We start from the raw sequence: 20404 nt of genomic DNA, 5'->3' as shown, positions 1-20404 counted from the left end.
ATGGAACCGAAATCATCCATATCATAATTTTTTATGTTAGGCGTTTCTGCTCCGTTTAGAAAAGGTTTACGACGAAGATGAGTTTGTAAACGTAGAAGTTTGACTTTGTGATTGGCTGGCCACAGCGCACCAAACGTTTATTGATTTGATTTTGGAAATCAATAAATAACTTAGTTGTATGAATGGAGCTCTAAAAATACCGAACCATTGTTATTGCGGTGCCAAACACAGAATACGGGTCTGAAATATTGAACAGTTCGGTATTAAACCGAACGCCTGGCAATCCAGACCAGGGCTAATACTAATGAAACAGTTACGTACCGAACTCTCTGCTCCATGATCAAATCGAATTCCATCCATAAAATTCCACTCTTTGTAATAACTGTCACTGAATGTGCAGGCACGTTCCGGCATTGCGTTTTACAACTCAGTGGCAACAATATAACTAATAATGAGAAGCCACCGGTGCAGCTTGTCTGACGTAACATCAAACTACACTGTTCTGACATGGCAGTGGTAACTGGCGCGAGAATCGGACAGTTTTCATTACTCTTCTTAAGTTGCAATGCATGTAACTGTTACAACAATACAAATACTGGATAGCCACAGTACCGCTCAAGATAAATTGTTGTTTCATTGTATCAAATATTGAGGCTGTGTTTACTGTGGAACTGTGGAAGTCAGAAGTTAGGTGGACCCCATCCAAAAACGTATGTGTTGTTAAAGCAAACACACACAAAAGAGCTTCAGCCTCAAGATGATTAAGTTAAAAGGTATTAATTTATCGTGTCGTATCCCGCTTGATCGAGCGAAGTCTCTAAAAACGTATAGAATTTCATAAAGATATTTGAAAAAGAAATTCCGGACTTTTGAGCGTCCCGAAACAAATTTTTCAGGACACCATATGTTGTTATGAAAAATCGGTACAATAGCGGTTTTCCGGGCAGTTTCGTCACTGGCATTAACAATCAAAGGTCTATTGGGAATAGGACTTAGTTTGGCGTCAGCTGCCGAAATATACGATTCTGTTGTTTGTTAAGAAGCAACGAGGTAGTGATCCTGGAGACTCATTTTTTGTTAAAAGAAGTAAGTTGGCTGCAAAGAATGTGGGGATTCATTTTATACATAATGTCAGCACGGTGCTTGCGAGAAAAATCGGGAGAAATATTTTGAGGAATAGCAACATTTTTTGCATTGAAGTTCTGTCGTCTAACATTATGTGAGGCAGGAAAAACCCTGTCAAAACAGAAAACTGTTTTGGCAGAAAACGAATAAGCATTTATTGTAGAGACAAGACTAACAGTCCTCACCAAAGTGAAACAGCATTTCAGTCTTTTTAGAGTATTTGTTTTATATCGGTTCGTCAGTTTTAAGTGCGTGCTTCATATAATTTCAGTACATTTTTCCCATATTGCGGTGCACATTTACGAAATGTATTGCATATTTGTTACAATTATAGGGCATAAATGCATGCGTATTTTGGTCGTTTTTAGAACATACCAATCCTCTCATTACATAACACCATTTTTGCTACTTTATGTTTTTATTGTGCTGAATCGAAGAGCTATTCTAACACTGAAGCTAAGATAACTGCGAAGTAATAGCTGGTCGGTAAAGTCAGTCGATAGTCATAGGCAACTGAATGTAGTAAACATTTGCTGCAAAGTCTAGGTTCTTATTAGAAGCACCAAGAACATGGGTTTCATTGATGCTTGAAGCATATCGATGTTAGATTGTTTTATATTTTCAGACGAGCCTGTTACAGTGAACAGTGTTATATACTTCAAACAATATACTGCACTAACTTGTAGGAGCATTCGACACAATAAAGTAATTTAAAAAAACACATCTCTAGTCGGATTACAGATATCGAGGAAGTCTAAGGTCGTCGCTTGCCTGACAAGCACGACCATGTCCGTCGCAGAAATGATTATGCAAAATTATGCAATCCATTTTGCTCTTGGATACCTTGCACCATTCTACCATTGAAACTAAGTGTAACAGTGTCGCAGACACCTGCGCAATGTGAAACCATTTACGAGTTTTGCGTAACTGCAGTTTTTGACGTTCAAGACATTACGACGCTGTAAGAGCCTGTACTGCTCCAGAAAGCGTTATTAAAATCTTATTTGAAAAAAGAGACAGCATTGGTCGTATATCTTTTACTATTGCAAAATCGATTTTCTGTCACTGAGTGACAATCTTCAGTGCTATATTGTATAACTTAAATTGGGATGCACTGTTGTCACTAAACTTACGGCAATTAATAAAATCTTATTTGCCATGGAGATTACCTTTGATTTCAGTTATCGTGGGAACAGAAATGCCCATAGATTATTCATGTTAGCCGTATTAGACACTTAGAGAAACAGAGAGCAAAATTGAGCAATAAAGGTTATTGCAGTAAAAATTCGCGTAGGACCTACAGTGTACGGCTCCACCGGTTCTGTGTGGCCACTTTTACTAGTTATGAGTGCCCTATAACACGTTGTAGATCATCATTCATGCAAAGCCGAAGGATGAAATCAATCTGCTGTAACAGAAATGTTATATTCGATGTTTTTTGGAAAGGAAATATGATTATATTCTTTTAACGAATCCTTTATCGTTTCACTTACCACTTAGTGAAAGATACATATTTTATGAATAAAGCCTCTCGGCCGTCCATACAGAGTAGATCATAACGTAAGGCCTCAAGATAATGTTGAAACCCTAATGATTGAGCTTTCGCTCCGCAATACATACTGGAAATATAAATACCGAAATAGAGACAGTCGACGGACTTAAGTCCATAAAGTATATGTGATTTTAATGATAATCCTGCAAAATATGCAGCAATAGTACTAGGGAGATTTCTGAAGCAATTAAATGTAAAAATATGAGAAGGGCACTGGTATGCAAAAGAAAAAGTATCATATCCCAACAACTGCATTTGTCCACGAAGGAGCTTTGTCAGGTGGAAAACTGTGGGAAGCGTAGTACTAACTGCTGGAACATCCATCCCCATTGACCTATCAGGCTGTAAGCGACTTTCACCCAACCCCATATTTGAAGCAATTTGTCGATGGAATAGGTTTTCAGTCCAACGGAACGACTATGGCAGACGTAGATGGGACGTTCTATATTTGCAGTTAATGGTTTAAATCCACACATTGGTCGACAAAATGTCGAAAAAAAGTGTATTGATATAAAAACATTACGTCGAAAAAGATGTGTAATATTGCCTGAAAACATCCTATCACTGTCAGACTGAGCACGTAAGTCTGATAGAAAGTAAACTTTTCACCGACAATGTAACAAATTTGGATTACACTAGACATCAAAATAAAAGGGAATATTTTATATAATTCCATAGCGAAATAAAAAGAAATACAGACGTGGGGTATACGTTAATACCAAGGAACGATAAGTAACCATTTAGTACGTACTGGCCACGTTGTAAAAACCTGAGTATCTTGTGCGCCACGTATTTTTCGAAATTACATTTTGTAGCTGTTGAATAAAGAGCACGTTGAAACAATAACTTTTTGTTTTGTTAGTGAAATTGTACAGGAATTTAGTGCAAGAAACACAGGGAATATTTTGAATCAAAATTTTATTTAAGAAGGAAAAAAAAGTGATACTTATAGCCTTTTGTCGTTAGGCCGAAGAGGTATTTTGTATGTACAAGTCAGTACAAATGCAATTAAGGGAAAAGAAATGAGTCTAGTGTAAATGTTCGTAGAAAAAGGTTGTTCTGTTTGGCGTAGATAGCTTTGTGATCGTACAACTCCGTGAATTTTACTCAGATTTGACACTATCTCGCCTCAGTGTGGCGAAGAAAAGGTTATATATCTAAATAAAAACATAAAACACAATCAACTCATTTTTAAAATTTGTTTACAAAGTAAATGAAGGTTCTCCACGCTTCCATAGACGATTTGTGATGTTTGTGAACATGATGTAGTATCAGTACATGAGGCAAAAACTGCTTAAGGTGTTTCCGGTTTGGAAATTTTTACGTGAAAGGCGGCGCCTCAGCCTCCTCAGCAATGCATTGGTCTAGGGAGGCTGAGCAATACTGGCGCATTCGGAACCATGATATCTGTAATGCACTAAATATCGACCACGAAACTGTTTTAAATCATTCAGGAAAGTCTGTGCAGGGCAAAAAACTTTCGCAGCGTTTTACTTAACGTGGTGAAATCAACAGATGTAAACAATAGGCCAAGGAGTAAGTAGGACCGCTGAAGCTTACCATCTGGATATATGATCTAAGTCTAGTAGATAACGCAGGAAGATACCTAACGCTGTTCACAGACGATGCTTGTTGTCTTTAGGAAAGCTGCAGCGCAAGAAGGCTGTTGCGAAATGCAGAAAGATTTGCAGAGCACAGATGATTAATGCAGGGACTGGCGGTTAACCCTGAAAGCAAATAAATGTAACGTCTTGCGCATAAATAGACGAAGATGTCCATCAATATTCCATTACACAATTAGCGAAAAATGGCTGGAAACAGTACCAACAATAAAGTACCTAAGAGTAACTGTTCGGAGTGACTTAAGGTGCAGTGATCACATGTAACTAACTGCAAAAAAGCAGATGACACCGTGGCAATCGTAGGACGAATCTTAAGGAAATATAACTCATGCATGAAGCAACTGGCTGACAAAGCAGTCTTTCGACCGATTCTGGAGTCTTGCTCGTGTTCGGGTTCTTCGTCAGGTTGGATTAATAGAAGACATAGGATAAATCGAATGCGAAGATGGTGTAATTATCTGTAACGAATACTGCCTGAAAAAATTGCATAAATATTCCGTCGGATCTTAATAACATTTCCAAGTTGTTTTAAATGTTTAGAAACGTAACAGTGTGCACTTCACAAAAAGAATAAACCTAGTATCCTATGACTGCAGTAAGAAGAGTCACAGTTGGGATCGATCGACTCATGCAGTACTTGGATGCAACACTTTAAAAGGGTATGGAATTAGTTTACAAATGGGATTACTTACGAACCGCTTGGACTCTCCATATTGGAATAGTGTGTGGGATGCGTACCGTACCGTACAGGACTAACAGGGCATATTGAACATACACAGAGAACAGCAACACAAATGGTCACAGATTTGTCAGTTATGTGGGAATGGCACGGAGATGGTGAAGAAAATGTATTGGCAGACGCTTGAAAATAGACTCAGTGTATCCCTACAAGGTGCATACGCCCCCAGACTACTGGGAAAAATGCGGGAATTTTTTCATACAAGAAAAATTTGGGAAAAACCCAGGAATATTTTTGAATCCGAAAATCTTTCTTTTTTTAGGTTTCAGTCAAATTTTTGTAATTTTCACTGGTAAGAACTGATATTCTAACAAGAATTTTACTATAGGCCGCTGCTGCGTTATAATACTGCAGAAATAAAAATTAAACGAGAGAATAACATCAAACTTAAACTAGAGTTGCAGAGAAAATGCAGCAAAAATGGTTCAAATGGCTCTGAGCACTATGGGACTTAGCATCTGAGGTCATCAGTTCCCTATAACTTAGAACTACTTAAACCTAACCAACCGAAGCACATCACACACATCCATACACGAGGCAGGAATCGAACCTGCGACCGTAGCAGCAGCGCGGTTCCGGACTGAAGCGCCTACAACCGCTTTTTTTTTACGACTGTTTCCATTTTTTTCTTTTTTTCCCAATTATACTGGTTTCTCCTTCCAGTAAACAAAAATGAGTCTACTTTGTCTTGTTGGCGAAGAAGCAATCTTTTGGAACAGTTTTTTTTTTTTCAAAGCCAAACTCAAATTTCTTTTTCCTTTAAGAACAAATTATGAGGAATAAATAAGGAAAAGTTCTTTTTTCAAAAGAAAACAAACTGGTTTCTCCTTCCAGTAAACAAAAATGAGTCTCCTTCGTCTTGTTGGCGAAGAATCAATCTTTTGGAACAAAAAAAAAAGTTTCTCAAAGCCAGAATCAAATTTCTTTTTCCTTTAAGAACAAATTATGAGAAATAAATAAGGAAAAGATTTATTTTTTATTTTTAATTAAAGTCGTCGTGCGACTTGTAGTTAAAGACCAGTTCTTACAGGAGCTCCTGAAGTGTCTCCGCCTATCGCATGTCAGCTCGTCCAAACGTGTCTTCTCATGGCGTAAGCGTGGGTTCTGGGTAGCAGATCTATTCAGTTCGGTTCGGTTTATGCAGTTTTCAGCTTCTCAGGGCTTGGACGTTCCAGCTACTAGGTGGGTCATCGAAAGTGCTCCGTATGATATTGGAAAAATATTGTTTATAGCGTGGGTTACGTATCAGGACGCAGTGTCGTTCGTTAAGTCCAATATCCTAGCGTAGACTTGTCGCCAGAAGTAAAAAGATAGTGGATCTTGTGGCCACAGATCCAATTCACAGAGTGAGTTTTGGCGGAGGGGTAGAAAGTCTTATCGGGGTACAAAAGCATGTGGACGTCGATCTGAGCTGGTGTCTGGCGAGTAAGAAACGCCAAAATTCGCCGCGCAAGCGTCCAGACGTCGAACGCTGTGCCACAGTGGAACCGGTGGACATCCGTGTCATCCACTCCACAGTGGGTGCAGAGGTATGAATCGGCGAGATGGATGCGGTGCAGACGATCTCGGTTAACTTGTTTCCCATTCACGATGATGTACCATGCTGATTGAACGTCTGATTCAAGAAAACGCGCATGGATCGCCTTCCATATGTGTCGCCACACGTACTGTGGATACTTACGTTCGATGGGGTTGGCCGGGCGGCACTGTTGTTACAATTCGGAGACTGTTTTCGTGAGGTACAAACGTGTAAGTGGTAAGGACCGGTAGATATAACTGAACTCCAGGAAAAATCGTTGGATGTAATAAAAGGGAGTTGGAATGGTCGATACCAGTACTGGGGCGGACAAGGAGGCCGGTGCAAAGTTGTGAAGCAGGAGGCTAGTAAGGCTCTGCGGGCAACGATGCCAAAGTTTTAGTTGGGAGCTGACGTATAGTGCCTTGACACGAGTCGGCACGTGGATGAGTCCCACCCCGCCACGATCTCGTGGCAGTGCAAGGGATTCATACTGCACCTTGAATAACATCCCCGAGCTGACGAAGGAGCCGAAAGCCATCAACAGTCGTCGCGCCAGGAGATTTGGGACTGGTAGTACTTGAGCCACGTGTAGTATACGGGAAGCATGATACATGTTCACGTATTGCGCGCGTTGGATAACGTCGAGAGCTCGTAGCCGGTGATCTGCGAGATTTGCTCTGATTGTCTGTAGCAAGCGTCTACCATAGATAGTCGCTGAGCGGCGCAGGTCTGCTGTGAAATCAAGTCCAAGACACCGTATGGTGGCGGCGACACTAAGGGGGGCAGCGCATCTCTCCGGCAAGCCCTCACCAATGAGCAGGACCTTTGATTTTGACACGTTGAGGCAGCTCCCCGACGCTTCGCCGCAAGTCGCCACCCATGTCAGTGCTGCTCGTACTTCATCTTCACTGCGCAGATATAGTACTATGTCGTCTGCGTAGGCTGTACAACAAAAACGGTGGCCTTGCACAGCCATGCCTTCCAAACGTTGGCGCAAGCCCTGGAGCAGGGGTTCCAAGGCGAAAGCATACAAAATCGTGGAAAGAGGGCAGCCTTGTCGTACAGATCGTGCGATGACCAGGGACGGTGTAAGGCGACCATTGTACGTGATTTTAGAGGTTGCACTACTCAACAGGCGCATAACCACTGTGACAATACCGCCAGGAAAACCCATATGCTGAAGAACTGTCCGTAAATAGAAGTGGTCAACACGGTCGAAAGCCTGGCTAAAGTCCAAGGAGACGTTGATAATGCGCTAATGCTATCATGTCTCCGTAACGGCAAAGGGCCGTACGGATGTTGTCGGCTCCTAGGGAAGTCTGGTCGCAGGATGTGACGTAACGTGCGACCTTCTTGAGTCGCGATGCCAGTAGCCGTGTGAATATTTTCATGTCGCTGTTGAGCAAAGTAATTGGTCGATAGTCCTGGACCCTCGATAACCCGCGCAGTTTATGTACGGGGATAATAATGCCTTCTAGAAAGGCACTCGGGACCACTGTCATCCGTGACATCAGCTCTTGTGCGATTGCCGTCCACGTGGAAGCCAACAAATAGTGAAAACTTTTATAAAATTCGATGGGTATATCGTCAGGTCCAGGAGATCTGTTGTCGGAACCCGCCTTGATAGGATCTACCACTTCATCTGTGGTTTCGTCGTCTTGGAGGTCATGCACTGCATCCTCCGGAAGAGTGTTCGTAGTAAGCTGAGCGACTTCTGTGATCAGTGCTGCAGAATGCGGTACGGCTGCGTATAGCCCGGCAAAATGAGCATGGAGAGTACGACCGATGCTTTGTTGGGTGTCGTGCCGGCGCCCTTCCACATCAGTGAGGACTTGGATCAGAGCTCGTCGTCGTCGTTGTCTTTCCTGAAGGAGGTGGTACATCGACGGACGTTCTTGAGGGATTCGATTAGAACCTCGAGAACGGACTACAGTGCCTTCCAAGTGACGCCGCATGATCAAGGAGATCTGCGCCTTCGTGCGATGGAACATCGACTGCCGGGCTGGCGAGAAAGGCATCGTCGTACAGTCACGTAGAATGGTGTAGTAGAAGTGCAGGGTATTAGTTTGCCACGCCTTTAATTCCTTCCCATAACTCAGCAGTGTCTTCCTGAGGGTCGGCTTTGCACAGGAGAGCCACCATGATAAGGTGGAGTCATAGGCGTCTCGACGATGGTGGCAGCGTGTCCACGCTCCTTCGACCATACGGCGACAGTCTGAGGAGGTCAGGTGAGCGACATTGAGTTTCCACAGACCACGACTATGCCACACTTGCTGTCGGGCGGGAGTAACGTCACAGAGGTACGCATCATGGTCTGAAAAGGCCAAGGGCCAGACTTCCGCATGACGTGTGCCATCAGCAAGGGAGCGGGTAACGTAGATGCGATCTATGCGGCTTGACGAGTGAGAGGTGTAGAATGTATAGCCCGGTTGAATTCCGTGGAGCTTCTTCCATTTGTCAACAAGTCGTAGACGGTCGATGACCACTGAGAGAGATGCACAAGGGGAATGTCGCGGGGAGTTGGTCCGCGGGCTCTTGTGTCGAGTTAAAATCCCCACTGAGTACCAAATCGTCCTGCGGACCGGTGAAGAGGGGTGTGACGCTTTCGGCAAAAAAAGTTTGTCGATCATGACGGTGGCCAGTGCCGGACGGAGCGTAGATATTAATAATACGCACGCCGAACAGTGTGAGGGCCATACCTCGCGCAGTGGGGAGGTAGATGACGTCCTCTGCAGGGAGTCCGTCGCGTAGAAGGATGGCGACGCCGCTACCGGTGTCGGATGCGGGGGAAACATGGGCGTTGTATCCGGAGGGAACTAGGAAGTCAGCCACAAACACCTCTTGTAAGAGTGCTATATCCACATCCGCAGAGTAAATAGTGTCTCTGAACATGGCCAGTTTATGGGGGGCACGAATGGTGCCAAGATTCATCGTGGCGATACGATATTGCTGTGTACGGCCATCCTCAGTATTTGCAGAACGTGCGGTAGAAGTAGCCGGCAGGTGGAGACCCGCCGGTGGTCCCGCAGTGGTGATAATTACTGGCGGGGCGCCAGCCCCAGTGTCGCTGAGGTGGACTCCTGTGCAGACACGCTGGAAATCTGTTCCACTTCTTCTTCAACGTCATCGGCCCAGGAAGTTGACGACGTGGACATGTGACGGTCACGTACTTCCGGAACGGGTGTTGTGGATTCCGCAACATGAGTGGCACGGAGACCGCCGTCTTCATTCGTTGACAACGGCGAGGACACGTCCCTGGCTGGGAGAGTAGGTGTCACAGGAGGGGCTCCTGTTGCTGCCACATCGCGTGACTGGACGCAATGTGGGAGATCACCGTCAGACATCAGGTCGACATCTCGCGGGGCCGTCTGTGAAAGGGCGTCATCGGAAGGCGTTCGTCGTCGTTTCCTGTGTTTGCGAGGCGACCGCTGTTTTCTGATGTGGCCTTCTGAATCAGAATGTGGTCGCCCGTCGTCTGACGCCGAACCCGTCTGGACAAAGGCAGACATTGGCACGACACCGAGGCCGACGTCCATGGTTCCAACCGGAACATCGGTTTCGGTCTGCAACCTGGACGGTACTAAAGCGAGCACTGGAGGCGACGCCGTGCTTGTGTCGTCGGCGCGTTGTGCTGCGACGGGTGGCGTTGACGATGCTGCTGGCGCAATCGAGATTGGTACGACGGGGTCCTGTGCAACCTTGGCGTAGGTGATGGGTAAGGACGTGACCGTCGAAGCCTGGGTCTCTCCAAGTAACGGCGTCTGTATTATACGGCGGTGTAAGCATTCGGAACGTACATGTCCCTCCTGGCCACATCCTGCGCACGTTCGTGGCTGTCCATCGTACATGACGATGGCCCTCACACCGCCAATCAGCAGGTACGATGGGACATGTTTCGTCAGCTCAATTTTTATTTGCCGGACGCCATTTAATACGGGGTAGGTCGTAAATGTTTGCCACTTCTCCGCGACGTGACCCAAGACGGTGCCATATGGTTGGAAAGCGGCAATGACCACATCTTGAGGCACCTCGAACGGGAGCTCGAACACCCGCAATGTCCGGAGACCGAATCCAGCATGGGCGACCGTCACAGCACCCATATGTCCTTCAGAGTGTTTAAGTTTCAGTCCGGTCGCATGACGGTGAATTATGTCACTGCAAATTTCCTCCGTCGACATCTTGATGTAGACAACACTTCCAGTGATGGAAAAATGTATGCCGATTACGTCCTGGGGGTTCAAACGTAGATCCTCACGTATGAACTGTTCGACTTCGAAAGCTCTGGGTCGTGGATGTTCGGCCTGAAACGTTACTTTGATCGTTGCACGGCGGTACGAGTGCGCCATGGTGTACGTTAGTACTGGACTCGATAGACACAAACACCGCGACGCGGAAGTAAACACCGCCGAGAGCGGGGCGTCGGACGGCGCGCGGAGCAGCTCCGCACGCTAGCACGGCTGCGAGCCGACTCGGCCGCTCGGCCACATGGCCGGCTCAGAAAATGCAGCATTTAAAACGACAAAACACAGTGCACACACTGGCGTTTGTAGACAATTAAATGTGTCAAAGGCTTTTGGATGAAGACTGTGGCATACTTTGTAACAACAAACGGCTTTCGATGAGCGCCGACCAATGTGGCCGAGCGGTTCTAGGCGCTTCAGCGTGGAACCGCGCGACCGCTACGGTCGCAGGCTCGAATCCTGCCTCGGGCATGGGTGTGTGTGATGTCCTTAGGTTAGGTAGGTTTAAATAGTTCTCTAAGTTCTAGGGGACTGATGACCTCAGATGTCCCATAGTGCTCAGAGCCATTTGAACCATTTTCGATGAGCGTGAGGTCAAAACTGTTTACACTTCTCACAGGTCGCGGGAAAATATTTCATTGGTAGTTTGAGAAGGGTTACTTTCAAAGTAAATTTCTTTTTACGCAAAATGAAGTATGTTATGTGTGATGATGTGCGATGAAGTTCTTAGCGGTTGACTCTCATTCAAAATTTAAAACACTTTGAGGATCATCATTTAGAAAAATTTCGTGCCCAGAATACCAGCGATTTAAAATCTTAGTAACCCACTTGTTTTTTCTATATCTTAAAGACCTAAAAACACCAAGCTTCAAGGTCAGTTTTTCATATTTATTATAGTTCTTCCATAGATTACAAATTATGCAATGACTATGGCAAAATTTATAATCATCCTTAAAAAAAAAGTCCGAAGTGAGTTCTTGAGCAATTTCACACGTAATTACCTTTTCTGTGGAAAAGTTGAAGTACTCGACGGATCATGTATTCAGCCAGGTAGCCCACGAAATGTTCGACCCACAGCAGTGAAATTTGTAATCACGCTTGTCAGGAATATTCATCTGCAGCAGTTTAAGCTATGCTCTCAGGATCCTGCCTAACCACACCCTCGCAAGGCAAGAGAAGAAAAATGTTGACGACCAATATTATATTTGAAAGTTTAGCTTTTCTTACAGCTACACTTTATGTATATTAATTTAAACCACTAACTTTTCCTGTTTGACAGTGATGTTGTTATGGGCTGTTTACATCACGTGTCCTATGTTCTGAATATTTGCTGTTATAGGCTGGTGAGATCACGTGACATGAGCTACGATTAGCTGACAAACCGCTTCGAAATCTCGATTTCAGTGCTTGGGGGTCTACCGTGCTGTATTTGGTGGAATTCGTATTTACACTTTCGTAATACGAAAATATGTGGTGTACATGCTTCTGTATTTTTGTGGAATACAAATTTGTATTTACAATTTCGTAGGAAAACCAGAAAATCTGAAAAGGGAAACGCAAAGGCTCAATCTAGATATGGTAGGAGTCAGTGAAGTGAAGTGGAAGGAAGACAAGGATTTCTGGTCAGATGAGTATCGGGTAATATCAACAGCAGCAGAAAATGGTATAACAGGTGTAGGATTCGTTATGAATAGGAAGGTAGGGCAGAGGGTGTGTTACTGTGAACAGTTCAGTGACCGGGTTGTTCTAATCAGAATCGACAGCAGACCAACACCGACAACGATACTTCAGGTATACATGCCGACGTCGCAAGCTGAAGATGAACAGATAGAGAAAGTGTATGAGGATATTGAAAGGGTAATGCAGTATGTGAAGGGGGACGAAAATCTAATAGTCATGGGCGACTGGAATGCAGTTGTAGGGGAAGGAGTAGAAGAAAAGGTTACAGGAGAATATGGGCTTGGGACAAGGAATGAAAGAGGAGAAAGACTAATTGATTTCTGTAACAAGTTTCAGCTAGTAATAGCGAATACCCTGTTCAAGAATCACAAGAGGAGGAGGTATACTTGGAAAAGGCCGGGAGATACGGAAAGATTTCAATTAGATTACATCATGGTCAGACAGAGATTCCGAAATCAGATACTGGATTGTAAGGCGTACCCAGGAGCAGATATAGACTCAGATCACAATATAGTAGTGATGAAGAGTAGGCTGAAGTTCAAGACATTAGTCAGGAAGAATCAATACGCAAAGAAGTGGGATGCGGAAGTACTAAGGAATGACGAGATACGTTTGAAGTTCTCTAACGCTATAGATACAGCAATAAGGAATAGCGCAGTAGGCAGTACAGTTGAAGAGGAATGGACATCTCTAAAAAAAAGGCCATCACAGAAGTTGGGAAGGAAAACTTAGGTACAAAGAAGGTAGCTGCGAAGAAACCATGGGTAACAGAAGTAATACTTCAGTTGATTGATGAGAGGAGGGAGTACAAACATGTTCGGGAAAATCAGGAATACAGAAATACAAGTCGCTGAGGAATGAAATAAATAGGAAGTGCAGGGAAGCTAAGACGAATTGGCTGCAGGAGAAATGTGAAGACATCGAGAAAGATATGATTGTCGGAAGGACAGACTCAGCATACAGGAAAGTCAAAACAACCTTTGGTGACATTAAAAAAAACAACGGTGGTAACATTAAGAGTGCAACGGGAATTCCACTGTTAAATGCAGAGGGAGAGCAGATAGGTGGAAAGAATACATTGAAAGCCTCTATGAGGGTGAAGATTTGTCTGATGTGATAGAAGAAGAAACAGGAGTCGATTTAGAAGAGATAGGGGATCCAGTATTAGAATCGGAATTTAAAAGAGCTTTGGAGGACTTACGGTCAAATAAGGCAGAAGGGATAGATAACATTCCATCAGAATTTCTAAAATCATTGGGGGAAGTGGCAACAAAACGACTATTCACGTTGTTGTGTAGAATATATGTGTCTGGCGACATACCATCTGACTTTCGCAAAAGCATCATCCACACAATTCCGAAGACGGCAAGAGCTGACAAGTGCGAGAATTATCGCACAATCAGCTTAACAGCTCATGCATCGAAGCTGCTTACAAGATTAATATACAGAAGAATGGAAAAGAAAATTGAGAATGCGCTAGGTGACGATCAGTTTGGCTTTAGGAAAAGTAAAGGGACGAGAGAGGCAATTCTGTCGTTACTGCTAATAATGGAAGCAACGCTAAAGAAAGATCAAGACACGTTCATAGGATTTGTCGACCTGGAAAAAGCGTTCGACAATATAAAATGGTGCAAGCTGTTCGAGATTCTGAAAAAAGTAGGGATAAGCTATAGGGAGAGACGGGTCATATACAATATGTACAACAACCAAGAGGGAATAATAAGAGTGGACGATCAAGAACGAAGTGCTCGTATTAAGAAGGGTGTAAGACAAGGCTGTAACCTTTCGCCCCTACTCTTCAATCTGTACATCGAGGAAGCAATGATGGAAATAAAAGAAAGGTTCAGGAGTGGAATTAAAATACAAGGTGAAAGGGTATCAATGATACGATTCGCTGATGACATTGCTATCCTGAGTGAAAGTGAAGAAGAATTAAATGATCTGCTGAACGGAATGAACAGTCTAATGAGTACACAGTATGGTTTGAGAGTAAATCGGAGAAAGACGAAGGTAATGAGAAGTAGTAGAAATGAGAACAGCGAGAAACTTAACATCAGGATTGATGGTCACGAAGTCAATGAAGTTAAGGAATTCTGCTACCTAGGCAGTAAAATAACCAATGACGGACGGAGCAAGGAGGACATCAAAAGCAGACTACTAATATCAAATACCGGCCTTATTTTGGGGAAGAAATTTCTGAGGATGTACGTCTGGAGTACAGCATTGTATGGTAGTGAAACATGGACTGTGGGAAAACCGGAACAGAAGAGAATCGAAGCATTTGAGATGTGGTGCTATAGACGAATGTTGAAAATTAGGTGGACTGATAAGGTAAGGAATGAGGAGGTTCTACGCAGAATCGGAGAGGAAAGGAATATGTGGAAAACACTGATAAGGAAAAGGGACAGGATGATAGGACATCTGCTAAGACGTGAGGGAATGACTTCCATGGTCCTAGAGGGAGCTGTAGAGGGCAAAAACTGTAGAGGAAGACAGAGATTGGAATACGTCAAGGAAATAATTGAGGACGTAGGTTGAAAGTGCTACTCTGAGATGAAGAGGTTAGCACAGGAAAGGAATTCGTGGCGGGCCGCATCAAACCAGTCAGTAGGCTGATAAAAAAAAAATAAATAAATAAAAAATAAAAAAAACCGAAAATATGCAGTGTACATGGTATCATCATGCATCAAAGGCCTTTTCAGAAAGCGTTTTCTATGGTGGGCTTCGTTTCCAGAAGTGCCTGGAAGTTCTACGGCGGTGTATAAATCCTTTACCATTCAAAGAGCTAATAAGTTTTATAGCTTTTTATAGCTCCGAGGGAAGGTATACTGTCATTTAACACGGAGAAAACCTACTTTACGGAAACACTCAACTAACTTCAATGTTAGAAACTACACAAGATGTGTTGTGTATCACGGAGTTTCCTGCTGAAATTCCGACTGAGTACGTTGCAAGGAGAACCGTGTAAGATTCGTCTCACGAGAAAATCCTGGAACTAGAGCTCGTAGGAAAAGGTATATTGATAGTCGTTCTTCCCACGATCATTTGGCCGGCCGAAGTGGCCGCGCGGTTCTGGCGCTGCAGTCTGGAACCGCGAGACCGCTACGGTCGCAGGTTCGAATCCTGCCTCGGGCATGGATGTGTGTGATGTCCTTAGGTTAGTTAGGTTTAACTAGTTCTAAGTTCTAGGGGACTAATGACCTCAGCAGTTGAGTCCCATAGTGCTCAGAGCCATTTGAACCCACGAACATTTCGTGCGAGTGGAGGAGGAAATAATAACGACACGAGAAGTACCCTTTGGAACTCATCCTAAGGTAGCTTGTGGAACGCAGAATGATTTTGCCCATCGGCGACAGACAGCAGGAAACGATCCCTAAGAATAAAAGGAGCAAAACAGGTCATATGGAGGAGGTATAAGATAAAAGATCTTTGGCAATGATCCCAGTCTGAGCACCAGGCACGGGTCTTGGCAGCATAGAGGAAGGCAGACCACAATGTGGAACATTCTCCAACAGCCGCTATTCTAATCACTTGCAACGCCTGCACGCCTTCTTACCTGCAGACTGGTCTCCGAGGCGACGGTTTTGCCGCTGGTTCGACACAAAGCGCGCCGCGGTACTGTCATCCATCCTATACACAGATATGGCTTCTTTAAGGAGGGGCAGCATCGTCAACCTTCGTAACACCCACCTGTGGGTTACGGAGAATAGTGGCAGCGAAACATCAGCGCCCGTTGACCTTCACTGTGTGGATGGAGGTTAGTGGCGACCGCCTCGTCAGTACAATTAAGCTTCCACAACACATTGCTGCGAGTGAACCTGCATCCCCTGCAAGAGGACGTGCCTTTATAGGTACGAAGAGTGCTACAAGACGGTGCTCCAGCTCACTGATCTCTTGAATGTGGACCTAAATCACCAGTACAGACCGGGCCGGCACACAGGATTATTTTTCGGGGGAGGGGGCGCGGGCGCAGGTACATCGAAAAGCTAGTTTTACCTAGTCTGACTTTTTATATTATAATACAAATTCATATTCGATTAAACCTTTAATGTATCATATAGGAGGACAGGAACTGATTTGCTGTTTTCATTAGCCTCGAACGACCCATAAATTTGTTAATAGCTCAAATTTCCGCAAAATTACTAGACACATATTTATTTAAATTTACGGCTGTGTTGCTGAAGTGTCAGTCCCACACAGTACGCAGTAGAAAAGCAAATAGCTCGAAGAAATCAAAATAAAATTAGCAGAACGTTACAAAGTAGAGTCAAATCATTCGCTTTTTTTTTCTACGTGGAAGGCATGTATTTACTTTACACAGGTTTTCGAGTAGAGATACTAATATTGAGTCTATTACGTTCTGTTTCGGAACAGCCCAAAGCAGCCGTGTTGCAGCTCAATTCTTTCTTGTATGGCTGAGTGTGGCACTGTGATACTGGAGACAAACGAAGCTAATTGGCTCAAACCTGTCATTGGGTGATCTATTTTCAACTACACGGAAATCTTTGCGCAAATACAGATTTAGTAATGTTATGAAACTGTCCACTTTCTACTCCGCTTTGCAAGAGTTGAAGCCTCATATGGTTCCGTGAACCTTCCTCTGCTGTGTTTCATTAACTTCTTTACCCTAAACTCTTTTCACTTGAATTTCAGTCATAATGGAGAATGAATAATATTAAGAAAGCATTTTGGTACTACAGAATTTCCATTGTATCGAGTATAAGCGCCAACATTTCTGGGCGGGGGGGTGAGTTCATGGGCCCCTGCCCACGCCCCCCTCCCCCCCCAATTCCCGCCCTCCTCTGTGCTGGCCTGGTAGAGACAGAATACTTCCGGTAACCTGGTATGTTCTCATTAATACTTTGAATCATCAAAACTTACATTGTTAATTATCTTTTACCTTCACGTTCAACTGTGTGTACCTCCCCTGTGGCCAACCGTCGTATGAAATTTGTGTTCTTATCCTCTCGGCATAATTTCCTGGATTTCTCCCCATTTAGCAAAATCACCCTGTACAAACGTAGATGTAAATATACCGGGTGATCAAAAAGTCAGTATAAATTTGAAAACTCTTAAACCACGGAATAAAGTAGATAGAGAGGTAAAAATTGACACACATGCTTGGAATGACATAGGATTTTATTAGAACCAAAAAAACAAAATTCACAAAATGTCCGACAGATCTCGTGCGAGCGTCGTTTGGTGATGATCGTGTGCTCATCCGCCACTTTCGTCATGCTTGGCCTCCCAGGTCCCCAGATCTCAGTCCGTGCGATTATTGGCTTTGGGTTTACCTGAAGACGCAAGTGTATCAGGATCGACCGACATCTCTAGGGATGCTGAAAGACAACATCCGACGCCAATGCCTCACCATAATTCCGGACATGCTTTACAGTGCTGTTCGCAACATTATTCCTCGGCTACAGCTATTGTTGAGGAATGATGGTGGACATATTCAGCATTTCCTGTAAAGAACATCATCTTTGCTTTGTCTTACTTTGTTATGCTAATTATTGCTATTCTGATCAGATAAAGCGCCATCTGTTGGACATTTTTTGAACTTTTGTAATTTTTTTGGTTCTAATAAAACCTCATGTCATTGCAAGCATGTGCGTCATTTTGTACCTCCCTATCTACATTATTCCGTGATTTATTGAGTTTTCAAATTTATACTGACTTTTTGATCACCCGGTATAACTGATGCAGGAAAATGGATTCTGGTGTTTTTGTCCCGTGTACCAAAACGTTTTGCGAGCAGTATAAATTGGTTTCGTAGGCCAAGGAATCGTGAAAGAATGTGTGGTCGTTGTTACTATCATTATCAGTGTGCCAGCCACGCCCAATATGAGAGACGCATGCACTGATAAAATCGAAGCCACCTGTCCGTTTCTTTGCCCCTCTCGTAAGTGACCGTCGGCATCTGAGCGGTGATCCCTTTCCCATTCATACGAACCGCAGACAGTAGTGACGGGGCGGCGGGTGCTGACGCAACGGTAGCAGCTATTTGCCTCAAAGCAGACCGCGACGCCGCCGCGAGCGACGCTCTGCGCATGCGCGGGAGCGCGCCGTGTTCGCAGCTGGCGAGGCGGCCACCACTCCGCGGCCGTACACGGACGGAGGCGCGCGCGAAGAAGCAGGTCGCAGCGTGGCAGCCATGGGGTCGGAGGACACCGCCGCTGCCGCCGGCGACGGCAAAGTGGTGCTCAAGCGCAAAATCACGCTCTTCAACGGCGTCGCCATCATCGTGGGCACCATCATCGGCTCGGGCATCTTCGTGTCGCCGGCCGGTGTGTACAAGGAGACGCGGTCCGTCGGCATGTCCATAGTGGTGTGGCTGGCGTCGGGGCTGTTTTCGGCGCTGGGCGCGCTCTGCTACGCCGAGCTGGGCACGTGCGTGCGGCGAGCCGGCGGCGACTACGGCTACATCCGAGAGGCGTTCGGGCCGCTGCCCGCCTTCCTCAGCCTGTGGGTGCAGCTGCTGGTGCTGCGGCCCGCCACGCAGGCCATCGTAGCGCTCACCTTCGCCCACTACGCCACTGCGCCCTTCTTCCCGGAAGTCGCGCCGCCGTCGGACGCCGTGCGTCTCTTGGCTGCTGCCTGCCTTTGTGAGTACCCTGCTGCCGTCAACAGTCGCGCCCTCCGCTCCCAATTTGGGTTAGAGTGTGGTACAGTACATCCTTCCCACCCCTTCCCCCTCAAATCTTGGTTGTGGTGACAGACATCTGTATCGTAGCCTGAGGTCTAGGTTAGAGTGAAACGTGATAATTTGGTTGTGAGTTAACGAAGCAAATGAATGTGAACGTTAAATAAAGGTTGTGGTAAGAGATTGTTTAGCACAGTAGCCTCATGTTTACGATCGCGCCATATTTAAACACACTAGGTAATGGAAAAGTCTCCGATGAGTACTCCGATACGTGTTACGTACGTATATCCTACATAACCTGCGAAAAATGCGAGGAGGTCCAGTACGTAACTTTAACCGTAGTTTGTGTTGACGTGCATGCATTTCCTACCCGTAAGGCCAAAGTGGCCCTTTGTAAACTTGCTTACTTTCACCCTAATACCAAATACAGTTTCAGAAATAAGTCATTCGACATGTAAGTTTGAAATAGCGCAATGCCATTTTTACGGGTACGGAAGGAACCCGAGAGATTCATTTAACAGTGAATAATTTTTTTTATAATAGTTGCATTTTCCTCAGACAGGTGACTGTTCATTTGGTTTCTATAAACGCATCGCGCCCACAGTTCTGTACGTTCATTTTTGCATTGCCTTAGCTGTCAGTTAAATGTTTAAGCCAGTGAACCTATCGATGCATGGCAGATGACAAATCTGCTATACTGTACTAACGAGCAACAGCTCGAAAACTGTAACGTTCTAGCAATTTTTTTTATTATTAAAAATAAATCCATCTCCTGTCGCACTGCAGAATTTACATTTCAAATGTAAGTATGTTTTCATTGCGCTTAAATCAACAGTGTGTATATATTTTCGCAACAATATTCAGCGTATTTCCGACGATTGTTGAGTCTTCAGTTGTGAAATTATGTTAAAAATATATTGTTGTACATTAGCGCAATTTTTGCCCAGCATGGTTACCATCTCCCATGAAGATAAAAGCCAGTCATTCGAAACATTTGTTTTACTGAATTCCGTGAGGGGACTCTTCTGTATACGCAGCTAACCTAGTGCGTAAATTAATTCATTGAATAAGCAGCAAAATGACGCAAACTGAACCACTTCACTCGTATTCAAGAAGACGTGCATCCAAACTCTATTTCAAACCTGAAGCGGAATTTTTACTCCAGTTACAAAAAATGGTTCAAATGGCTCTGAGCACTATGGGACTTAACATCTATGGTCATCAGTCCCCTAGAACTTAGAACTACTTAAACCTAACTAACTTAAGGACATCACACAACACCC

General features: G+C 44.5%; 1 protein-coding gene across 1 annotated transcript in view; it reads left to right on the top strand.

Annotated features, from left to right (window-relative positions):
- Nucleotides 1–18586: 18586 nt before the first annotated feature.
- The window catches only part of LOC124595221 (large neutral amino acids transporter small subunit 1), a 360642-nt gene continuing 358824 nt past the window's right edge, over nucleotides 18587–20404 (top strand). The window contains exon 1 of the mRNA XM_047133865.1: nucleotides 18587–19083. Coding sequence (XP_046989821.1) covers nucleotides 18633–19083 — 451 coding nt within the window. The 5' untranslated portion in view covers nucleotides 18587–18632. The remainder of the gene's footprint in view (nucleotides 19084–20404) is intronic.

The sequence above is a fragment of the Schistocerca americana genome, chromosome 2, assembly GCF_021461395.2.
Source record: "Schistocerca americana isolate TAMUIC-IGC-003095 chromosome 2, iqSchAmer2.1, whole genome shotgun sequence".
Taxonomy (NCBI): domain Eukaryota; kingdom Metazoa; phylum Arthropoda; class Insecta; order Orthoptera; family Acrididae; genus Schistocerca; species Schistocerca americana.
This window is presented reverse-complemented; position numbering and strand designations above follow the sequence as displayed.